The 12,227-nt window shown below is 40.8% G+C and overlaps 1 protein-coding gene across 1 annotated transcript in view; it reads right to left on the bottom strand.

The window, feature by feature from the left end:
- Nucleotides 1-2,717: 2,717 nt before the first annotated feature.
- LOC101863624 (serine/threonine-protein kinase 38-like) overlaps nt 2,718-12,227 on the bottom strand; it is a 32,880-nt gene continuing 23,370 nt past the window's right edge. The window contains exons 10-13 of the mRNA XM_035972857.1: nt 9,917-10,040; nt 9,287-9,382; nt 4,982-5,070; nt 2,718-3,566 (exon numbers count right to left, since the gene is read on the bottom strand). Of these exons, the coding sequence (XP_035828750.1) occupies nt 3,433-3,566; nt 4,982-5,070; nt 9,287-9,382; nt 9,917-10,040 (443 nt within the window). The 3' untranslated portion in view covers nt 2,718-3,432. The remainder of the gene's footprint in view (nt 3,567-4,981; nt 5,071-9,286; nt 9,383-9,916; nt 10,041-12,227) is intronic.

Here is a 12,227-nt window from a genome sequence, read left to right as displayed (position 1 = left end):
ACAACACAGTCAACGACAACAACGTTTCCATAATGGTGAAAGGACCTCATCACTCGCCTCCTATGACCAAGTCCCCAGTGGACATCGACAGCTCCCATCCTACTTTTCCTCCACACTCCACTTGTCACTAGATTCTCACTCTCTTAGGCATCCTAACAACAACAAAAATTTTTTAACAAAAAAATTCAGGTTAAAAACAAACTCTGTTCAATTTGAGAAACCTCCACCCGTGATGCAACGACAAGGGCAGCTGAGAGTGGAAAGACCAAACAGGTCACAAGATCTTTAGACAGAAACCTGAGCTCTCTGCCACACGGAGGTCAACATGGTGACATTTGAGTGTCATTTGGAAAAGTGTTGCAACAAAGACAACAACAATTATGTACCTCATGAGGCGCAACACCACCCGCTTTATACAGAATAAAGACACAGATGTGTCATCTAAATACAAGGCAGCTCGCAACACAACATGAGGGACATTAATGTGTCATTCAGCCCCGTACAAGACCAAACAAACTTTCCATTTATTGTTGTAAAGACCCACGAGCCAGACAGGTTACAGACTACAACAGTTGGCCAGATAGTCAGGACAAAATCATGCCCACTCATTAGGTCATGTCAGGGTCATCACATCTAGACATAAGTCAAGTCCAGTCACTGAGTCACAATGAGTGTGTGTGTCCGTCCACAAAAATCTCCTGTGCCCATGAAACCTCGTCTGGTCACTAAACCACGTCACTACGTCATGTTTAGTCACTACACCACCAAGTCATCAAGTCTTGTCGGACAACCAAATCAAGTCAGTAAGTCATGTCTAGCCACTAAGCTAAGTCAGTAAGTCATGGCTAGCCACTAAGCTAAGTCAGTAAGTCATGTCTAGCCACTAAGCTAAGTCAGTAAGTCATGTCTAGCCCCTAAGCTAAGTCAATATATGCCATGACTGGTCTCAAAGCAAACTTAGTAAGTCATGTCTGGCCATTAAGCTAAGTCACCAAGTCATGTCCGGTCTCTAAGCCAAGTCAATAAGTCATGTCTGGCCATTAAGCTAAGTCACCAAGTCATGTCCGTTCTATAAGCCAAGTCAATAAGTCATGTCTGGCCACTAAACCATGTCACCAAGTCATGCCCGGTCTCTGAGCCAAGTCAATAAGTTATGTCTGGCCACTAAACCATGTCATCAAGTCATGTCAGGACATGAGACCCAGGTTAACTAGTCATGTCGAAGCCAAATCACTTTTAAGTCAGGTCTGTCCACCAAGCAAAAGTCATCATGAAGTCACGAAAAGTCATTATGTCAAGTTCACGTCACAGTAACAAAAGCGGGTGACACGTACACACTGGCACACATAGAAGCATAATGAAAGTTCAATGACCAACGTACACTCGTACTGACCACAAAAAGGCGAGTGGCCACGTACTTGTGCAAGTCGGAGCATTTTATGAAAGGCCGGATTCTGAGGACACAGTGTTGAAGGACCTGGAATGTTGGGATACACGTCACATGCAATGAAATCTAGCCAATCACAGAGCTTTGTTTTTACTTTACAATAATAATCATCACCAATCAAACATTTCTATGAACAGCAATCAACAAAAATCTAATAATAAAAATGTGGAGCGAAGGACTCCCGTAGACCTAGGTACAGAGCTACACCCTCTACATGGCCGCCTGGTACACGCTAGACATCATCGCACACGCTAGACATCATCGCACACGCTAGACATCATCGCACACGCTAGACATCATCGCACACGCTAGACATCATCGCACATGCTAGACATCATCGCACGCGCTAGACATCATCGTACACGCTAGACATCATTGCACACGCTAGACATCATCGTACACGCTCGCTCGCTAGCACTCTACATGGCAGACAGCAACAAAACGGCTCCATGACGCAAGCGCTTAAACAGACTGTGAACAAATAAAATCTCTTCACACCAGCATGGAACAAAAGAAAAATCATCTACGAGTTCTTATGACTCTCTGGAATACAGAAAAAAAAGCACACATGATCAACACATTTTAATCATCTCTCTCTCTCTCTCTTCTAAAACTCAAAAATATAATGAACACTTTCACATCTGCTACCCAAGTTAAAATCGAGTTCAATTTTCAAGAACATCGAAACTCACTTTTCCAGTACAGCCTTTAAAATTCTCAACACATAACTTCACAAATACGACCATTTTTCTACTAAAACTCACAACTCTCTATGGCCTTTCCCCCTCAACATGATGACCTCTAATACTGTCATTTACCCTCAACAAAATCATTACTCTCTAAATCGGCCTTTTTCCCTCAACATCATGACCTCCAATATGGCCATTTCTGCTCAAAATGATATCTCACTTTTTCCACTGATAGTTTCCCCTCAACACCATAACTCACATACACCGACATTCATCACCAACTACGACAGATCACAGAGAATAAAGAGCCAGTGGCAACAGAAAGGGGATGCGGGGAAATTTAAAAAAGACGGTGGAAAACAAAACAAAATAAAAAGCAAAATAATCTACAGCAAACTACAACTTGTCTGCAGCCTGTACACAATTTGTCTGCTCCAAACAGAGCAGAATCTCTACACAGTGGAGCCGTGCTTGACCACCCCAGGTCAGTCGATAACACATCCCACAGCCAGCCAGCAGTGCTGCTACAAGCTCTGTCCACCCACACACCACCAGGAGAACTGACACAGCCTTTTTTGGGGGGGCTGCTCCTCTCAACTCCACGAAACAGTTGCCAGGAAATGGTTTGATTTCTCTCATTACAATGGAACTAACTTTAATTATTTCGAAAAAGGTATCAACTTCAAACTTGAGCATACGTTTAGTTTAATTTTTTTTCTCCAATAATTGACTACTACCAAAAGTTTACAAAGTTTCAGTACTCTGGACAGCAACCTCTAACCTCTTCCAAAGTTTCTGGTTTTATTTCTCAAAACATTAGCATCAAATCCGTAACAAAAGTTAACATTTCCCATTTTTGTCTCCAACCTTAAGACTCTTCAAAAAGTTGCGACTGTTCTCAGTTTTTTCTACACAGCAACTCTTACAAAAGTTGACAAAAACGATATTCAGTTCTCCAGGCAGCACCTCCTCTACCAGACACCAACAACGACCTACGAACAAAAGAAATCAAAGCTTGGAAAAGACTTTTTAAAAATCTGCACAGAAGAGTATGAAACATTGCACTGGCTGGACAGAGCTGAATTTGGACAGAGAGAATCCTTCGTCACACACACCATGCAGCCACCACTCTCCCAGAACCTGACACTCTATCAAGACTTCACACAGCTTTTACTGCTCTGAAATACAAGTGAAAGGGGATGGGTGGGCAGGTGTGGTACTGTTGGACCAACTCTGAGTGGTGGAGACTTGCAGCTCTGCCAGCTCTCTGTCTCCCTCCCTGTCTCCCCCCCCACCTCAACTCTTGTGCAGGGGAGGGTGCGAGGGGTGAGGCCCCCGCTGGGTGAGTCCCTCGAAGCGCTTGAAGGTGTAATTGAAGAAAACCCAGTCCTTGTACTTGACCTCACGTGGCTCCTCCTCCGGCTGGGAAGCTGTGGGGGGGAGAGAAAAATGTCTGGTTAGAAGCTGAATGGACCCACAGACAAACTGAGCAGGACGGCCCAGTAAATGATAAACAACAGACTTCAAGTATGATGCAATCGGAAAGGAAACAACAGAAAGATGTCTGGCAGAGCGGGGCAGCGCAAACACAAGAAAAATATTTGAATAAGTGGGGAGGGGGGTGGAGAGCACATAATACTGTCTGGCCGAGACAGGGGAAAACCACCAGAAAAAAATCTGGATTAGACAGAGCTTCCAGCAGCTGATAACATTTTTCAAGGATTTTCGGGTCAAGGGCAGCGCCCTGCCAGGGGATTGAAGTGGGGACAGCGTGCCCCTTAAGTTAGAGATTTTTTGGTTTCAGGGCATTCTAAGTATGCCATTTCTGGCTATTCAAACCTGAATTGAACAAGAAAATAAGTGAGAAAAAAAAATACCTTGCATACATAATTTTCTGCTAGTGTTAATCCATATCCAAAGCCATGCTTTCTCCCTTGTACTGATACTGTACATCCACAACAGTAGTAGAACAGATAGATCTATAAAACTTGACTGTTAAAGTTCAACTTTTTTTTCTGCATGTGCTGGTTTGCACCATAATATGTAGAATCCTATTATAACAGTAAAACAGCTAGAACCTAGATTCTAGATCTAAATAACTTGACAGCTTATATTCAACTTAAATCCGTAACAATATGTACAAATAAACAAGTCTGGTGAAAAAATCAAGCTTTCTTCAGAGTTTTCTTTTCTTGGCAGGCCCAAGATCTATTGAACCACAATCGTCATGTCTTCCTCTTGTTTACAGAGCTGGTGCTCTGCTTTGTGCTTTAGAAAGTGAAAGTAGAAGACACTGTCTACACTTTCAAATAAAAGAGCACTTCCAGTATGGGTTGGCTATTGTTGACTATTAGTCATTACAGAAATTTTTTATTTAGCAATTTTGAAAATAATATTTTTTAAATTCATTTTTTTTCTGGCACGAATTTTTACAGAAGTTTTTCCATTTGCGGAATTCTGCTAATTTGCGGAAGTCCGCAAGCACTGATAAGAGAAGGGCAAAGAATAGAAAAATGGTGTGTGTGTGTGGGGGGGGGGGTGAATATAAAAAATGTCAGGCTGAGAGAGAGAAAGAGAGACAGAGAGGGGGGGATAGAGAGAGAGAGAAAGAGAGAAAAGAGGGGAAACGAAATGTCTGGCTGAGAGGGAATGAAAGAAATGAAAAATGTCTAAGAGAGGGGAGGAAGAGAAAAATGTCTGGCTGAGAGGGAATGAAAGAAATGAAAAATGTCTAAGAGAGGGGAGGAAGAGAAAAATGTCTGGTTGAGAGGGAGGGCACAATGTCCTACTTAAGGAAAGCAGAAAAATCTCTGACTGAAAGAAAAAAGAATACAAAAATACTTACGAAGTTTCAAATCAATCTCTGGGAATTCATCAAAGTTAGAGGTATCATCGATGCCCTTCACATCTACTGGAATACAGGCTGGGCGCTCCCTGAAACAACAGGAAAGTTTGAGAAAAGAGAAATACAAAAACACATTAATGTACATGAAAAAGCGCTGCGCGTCAAGAATGATCCCCAAAAAGCCCATCTATCAATGATAAAAAGTCAAAATGTCTATCAATGAATGCAAATGTACATTTTGTAGTATAGTCTTCAAACAATAGATGACTATAATACTGGGTGACTGCCAACCCAGCTTCTCAATTTTCCAAGGGAGGGGCCTCATCCATTTTCCAGGTACATGTTACATAACAATGAAAGCGTGTGCTCCATTTATATCTAATATAATACATGTATATGTTTGTGAATACACACACACACACACACACACACACATGTAGGTACATTATATCCAGTCAACAAAATGTCAGTGTGGCACTTGGATCTTGAGAGACTTTGGTATTTCAGTCTGTTCTTACTTATTTATATTTTCCCCTCATCATATTAGCCAACATAACAAACTATAGGCCCGATATAAAAAAATGAATCCTGTTTTGAGCCTGAGAAAAGACCTAGAACTAGAATATCGACTGTCAATAACCAGTCAAACTCAAAGAAGAGTAATATTAGTAATAACTAGAATGGCTCAAGTACACCTATTCAGTGTGAGAGGTGTAAGAACTGAGGGAGGGCAAGATGCAGTGACACTGAAAATCTGTCAATCTTGAACAGAAAGCTAAATTAAAATATAGATCTAGATATAAATTACAATCACCCCATCCAATGAAACGCGAACACTTTAGTTCAATAACAAGGCATTACGGATCCCGATTCCACACAAGGCCTGCACCAACGCGCGCTTTGCAGAGAGCTCTAAAGTAGTTATCAAAATGCTAAAAATTTGCTTCCAAGTTCAGTTTTTGTCCTCTAGCGTTGCCTTCAGGCCCCCCCCCCCCAACCAATCCCCTTCCACGAGTGTATCTTATAAAGGAATCCTATACTTCACAGCGCTCAGACCGCCGGTACTCACAGGTTCATTGAACGGTCAGGAGGGCGAACCTGTCAAGACGCTTGTATAAGTTCTTTTTCTTTTTTTTCCCCCAAGCGACAGCAGAGGGCAATTTTTAATATTGATTTATTTTCAAGGCGTCACAGCGTTCATAATGCATAACCTGCATGTTACAAATGTTGCGTTATCTATCAGACTATTACCTGAAAATTTCTGGGCGGTAACGAAAGCAAAAGTAGATCTTGATTCTTCCCGATCGAGCCTCGGTGTCACACATACACTTCCGCCACAGCGGTTCAATTACGTTTCCTCTTCAGGATTCATCAACCATACAGTCTAGATAGCTACACATTACACAAGGCCCTATCCTTTCCCGACTTACCGACCCATCACAAAATTCCCGACTTTTTCCCGACCTCCCGACCCATCTCAAAATTCCCGACTTTTTCCCGATTTCCCGACCTGAAAATCAGATAATCAGCAAAAGGAATGTCCATGATAAAGCATGAACAAAAATTGTCTCGATTTATGTCACTAAAAGAAATTACCGATCCAAAAAAGAAAAAAAAACTTCATTAAGCACACAGGCTTGTGTGTGAATGTGTGTGTGTGTGTGTCAATATACCTGGCATACCATAGGTGTGGCATTGTGGTGTCATCAAGCGCTTGACAAAATAATGAAACTGAAGATATTTTTCTACCCGTGGGCCAATCTTTAGTGCTTTTTTTTTTGTTTTGGGCTAAACACCTTTTATATCCTTTCAAAACACATGTCTGTGTGGATTCTACAGGAAACATTGATGAAAGGCACAAAAAGTAGATTTGTGGTTTCCAAGGACACTACACCAAACTATGGCAACCATTTTCTCACACATTTTACCTCTGACATCAGGCAACCCCAACAAGATTCAATAGCACATCCATCTCTTTTCAAGATAGATGAATGGGGGGGTTTTTCATTAAAAGCAAGACATATGAACAGAATTTAAGATTATACCAATAACTGCATATTCCCAATGATTGACAAGTGTCTGATTCCACTGCATCACGACACATATCCTCCACAGCGCACCGGCAGTGGAATTTTACTTGTAGTGGGGGGTTCCCTGCCGAGCACCTTATCACGTCGGGATCATGGGGTCAGCTCCCTGTCGTCGCTCAGTCTGGGCTGACTTAATGTTTGGCACTTTTCAACGTAGAGTTTCAGGTGTATCCTTGTATTTATGGTAATTATCATTTAATGCACCCAAAGCACGCATTTCTGCTCTTAAGACTCAAAAAAGAGCGGATATTGTAACTTGTCTGGTTATTTCGTTAGACGGGCTAAAGTCAGCAATGCTAAATTGTAATTTTTTTAGGATAAGTGCGAATGAAAAAAAGGCCCCCTATAAAAATATGGCACGACAAAAACTGTCGAACTTTTGGAACATGAACGACAAAACATTGGTGCAGATACTCAGAAAAGATTATATCTGCGCATATAGTAGAAAGCTGTAACTTTGCAACTTTATCCATCTGGAACACAATTTGCTATGAAGTAATTCCTCCAAATAATAATAATAATAATAATGATGATCATTTCTATAGCGCCCACTCCCGTGTAAACACAGCTCTAGGCGCTTTACATAAATGAAGAAAAATATTCATGCACGCGACACACACACACTCACACACACACACTCATATACACACAAACACACACACATATACACATACACACGCACAAACACACGCATACACACTTATATGAATACAACTTTATGTGTCTGATATAATCGTGAATATTCACATATTTTTTCGAAAGTTTATAAATATTACCCTGTTGTCTCTCTATGAAGAAGTACAAATCGATTTTAGTGCCAGAATACATCTCCATTGCAATACACAAACGAACAGTGTCTGTTCCACCACTCCAGAAATTCCTTACTTTTCTTAAAACGAGGAGTCTAGGTTTTGTAAGTTAACTGAATAACAGGGATGACTTCTCGTAATTGAATCATAAGAATAATTTTTAGCTTTCCAGGGACACTGAATCAGCACCAAGCTTTTCCAGCTTTTTTTTTCGTTTCTACGACTATTTGCAATAACTGACAATGTTCTGATTTCTTTACATTCAAAAGTGTCCTTGCATATTTCCAACATAAAAACTAAAAATGAACGTGTTAGCTGCCGCCATTATTTTTATTCCATACAAGAAGTTTATCTCTTCCCATGTATTTACACAGTTTTGTGTTTTTTAAAAATCGCATAATATATCTTTCTTAGTTGTATGCAGGCTGCCACAGACACAGCATGATTCATGAACAAACGCAGAGTAACTTTCTCTTGTTTAACGGTAAAGCAAGAGCTAACTCTCAGTGTGTTTACTTTTAAAAATTCAGAGGCGTATCTTTCTTCTCTTATAACTTGACTATTACTACTTGTGCAGATTTAAGATTTCTCATGGTAAAAGACATGATATTCATAGTCAGTTTAACACAGATTTTGGAGAGATCTGTTCTGCTATTTTAAAATAAACAATCATTTATTCATAAGTATGTAAGTAAAATAGAACAAATTGGGTACTCTACATAACACTTGTCTAGAACAAAAACTAAGGCACAGAAATTAACCATTCAACGCAGAATAAACTTCAAGACATTGAGCTTTTAGCACATCAGTGAAATGGTTTCAGTGTGCGATGAGGAAGAAGTTATAATGTTTCAAACGTAGACAGAGATGCGAACTTTTTAACCCGCACTGGCAAAATCACTTCAGGGATCATTAACCCCGTGACGCTGAGTCACCCTTACTAAAGGTAACAAAATCGGGCGAAAAGTGTCACAGAGCTGAGAAGGATAGACCGAGTTCGAAAGTACCTAAACGAAGAGACCACAAAAACATTGGTAACATCTCTTATCCTATCTAGGTAAGACTATTGTAACTCATTCCTAGCAGGTCTGAACAACAACTATTTTAATCGTTTACAAGTCATTCAAAACAATGCCGCCAGATTGAAAACAAGCTCTAAAAATCGAGACCATGTCACTCAACTATTAAAAGAACTGCATTGGCTCCCTGTAAAAGAATAATATTTAAAATCTGTGTCGTGTGTTTCAAATGTGTAAATAAAACTGCTCCTTTTTATCTACAAGAACTTATCAGTATACTAGCTGGGCCCCCTTTCCATGAAAGGAATGATCGGTGCATTAACTGAGAGAGCAAGTGGGTGCAAGCGTGTTAGCGTGTGCATATGCCCTTCATTGCCATCTACATACCTGATATGCTCCCAGTCTACCCCACGGAAAAAGAGATGAGCCTTGATTTCTTCCACACCATTAGCACCAATCCTGTGCTCTGGATCACAGCAAAATCTGTAAACATAGACAAACATCAGAAGCACCATCAAATCCGAACAAAAAAAGGGAAGGGGGGGCAGCGTACCAGTGTCCATCTAACTCTACGTACAGACATGCTGTTTTTATGGACGGGTGGTCTGCCAGATGAGCACAAGTGGGTTGTGTTGAATGCACAAGAGCGGTGCATTAAGGGGAGGAGCGAGTCTTGATTTGGCAGAATTTGGGTCAGGCTATGCGCATTTTATGTTGGCTGATTTTATAAGAGCAACCAGTTTTTTGTCTAAAAATAGCATGGATACAATTGAGCTGTGAGTGTGGGTGAACCGTGCTGTAGCATATGTGTGTAGTGTTTAGATGTGCATAGGTGTGTGATCACGTTGTACTGTGTTGTACTGTCTAAACTTTGTGTATAGGCGAGTTGTGTGATCGTGTCTAGCTACGTGTGTCAGTCATTTTTGTCTTGTGACTTGTGGCAGAGTCTTTCTGTGTGTTGTATTGGGGCGTGTTCATGTTTGTGTCTGGGTGAGAGATGTACAGGAATGAACTTACCTTTTTATGAGATCTCTGGACTCGTTGGAGATGGGCATCTCCGGAGGGAAGACCAACATTTCTCTCCAGTTGATGACTTTTCGGTAGGTTTCTTGTGCGTTCTCTGAGCAGAATGGAGGGTAGCCTGGAGGTGGGGAGCATGAACGAGAGATGAAACCTGCGGTTTGACCTCATTTTACAGGTCATCTCAAAGACTAAATAATAATACTGGCATAAGGGATTTTTGTGCATTTCAATTGTTGAAGGATCTCAGAAACTCAAAAGAGACTACTTAAAGCTTCTTTTTGCTTGAGTAAAGAAAAGCACATATATAAGAAGTCATTTCACAAGAACAACACACATCTCAGGGACATAAAACACAAACAGAAGACAAAAATCACAGCGACACAGTACGTATGTTTTCTCAACAGACGTCAAACACAAAATGCTAACTTGGCCATCCATAAATCAGTGACTTGCATAACAAAATACCATTGGTGACTCACATAAAAACATTTGAAGAACGACAACAATATTATTTTCCTTTTTCAAGGACTCTCAAGCCACTGAAGCTACCCAACTTTGGCGGCCACTTTCTCATGAATTTTACCTCTAAAACAAAGTGATCCCCACCTCCTTCAATTGTAAATATCTCAACTTCTATTCAAGATAGATGGGCATTTTTTGCACCAAATTCAAGACCAATGAAGAAGATTTATGATGATACTTTTAACGCGCATATACCCAAAAATAGCCAAACGCCTGATTCCACCGTGGAGTCACAAATAATATGGCCATATACGTGAGGGTTTTTTTAAAAGAATTTATTGGCACTTGCAACACAATCAGGTCATATTTATTATGAATAAGTGCTGAAGATTAGAGGTGTTGCATGATGATAGCATACAAACAAAAGAAAGAGGAGAGATAAGGACAATACACATCTAAAAGGAAAGAAGGAACAAACCACATCAGAGCACCCATCAACCACCCACCTCAGAGAATCATTTAACAACATACCTTGATTTAGTTGTTTTATTAAGGTTTTACGGCACTTGCAACTGCATAAGGTCACATGAGCGCCAAGGGGTGGAAGTCAACAGAGAAGTCTAAACAGGGAATCAGGTTTACTCTGTTCACCTCTCTAGCCTCAACAGCACAAAGTCTGCTTCGACTATCAAGGCACTCGGAAATAGCAGTTCACAAGTGACTGACAAACATACAAAAGTAGAGAACAATGACGATAGTAAGGATGAGGGAAGAAAAAGCAGCAGTTCCCCCCATGTTGTTCCAGCAGAGATAGAGCATGACATTGATAAATCAGCCCACTTACAATTCTACTGTGCAAGAGAACACATTAATATCTTCCCTTTGAAAAAGGCCTAAAGACACTTCAGTCGGTAGAACTGCCGGGGGAGAGGGGGGGGGCAATAACATACCATAGGTGACTCACATAAAAACATTTGAACACCAACACAATATATGGTCATCCAGGGTTGAGAAAAAAACAGAAGAACAAAGGGGAGAGAAGTAGAACTACCAGTGGAGGTCAAGAATTACCTACTCGAAACAATACATCCAAGGTGACTCACACAGACAATACATCAGAGGTGACTCACATAGACAATACATCCAAAGTGACTCACACAGACAATACATCCAAAGTGACTCACACAGACAATACATCAAAGTGACTCACACAGACAATACATCAGAGGTGATTCACATAGACAATACATCCAAAGTGACTCACACAGACAATACATCAGAGGTGACTCACACAGACAATACATCAGAGGTGACTCACATAGACAATACATCCAAAGTGACTCACACAGACAATACATCCAAGGTGACTCACACAGACAATACATCCAAGGTGACTCACACAGAAAATACATCCAAGGTGACTCACACAGACAATACATCCAAAGTGACTCACACAGACAATACATCCAAAGTGACTCACATAACAACATCCCACATGAGACTCACTAAACTCAACTTCATGGCTCACCTACAAGCATGTCATACATGACCCACACAGCACCTGCAACAGTACTCACCTATAAGCATCTCATACATGATGACTCCTAGAGACCACCAATCACAGGAGCTGGAGTAACCAGTTTGCATAAACACTTCAGGAGCAATGTAGTCGGGCGTGCCAACGGTCGAATAGGCCTGGAGACCAATCAGTTTTAGTTTAGTTTTAGTAAGTGTTTTACAGCACTTGCAACATAATGAAGTCATATAAGAGCCGAAGATTAGAGGTGTTACAAGAGAGTAAAAAAACACAAAAAAGAAGGAGGGGAGATAAAGACAATAGATG

This window comes from Aplysia californica, unplaced genomic scaffold (assembly GCF_000002075.1).
Source record: "Aplysia californica isolate F4 #8 unplaced genomic scaffold, AplCal3.0 scaffold00877, whole genome shotgun sequence".
Taxonomy (NCBI): Eukaryota; Metazoa; Mollusca; class Gastropoda; order Aplysiida; family Aplysiidae; genus Aplysia; species Aplysia californica.
This window is presented reverse-complemented; position numbering and strand designations above follow the sequence as displayed.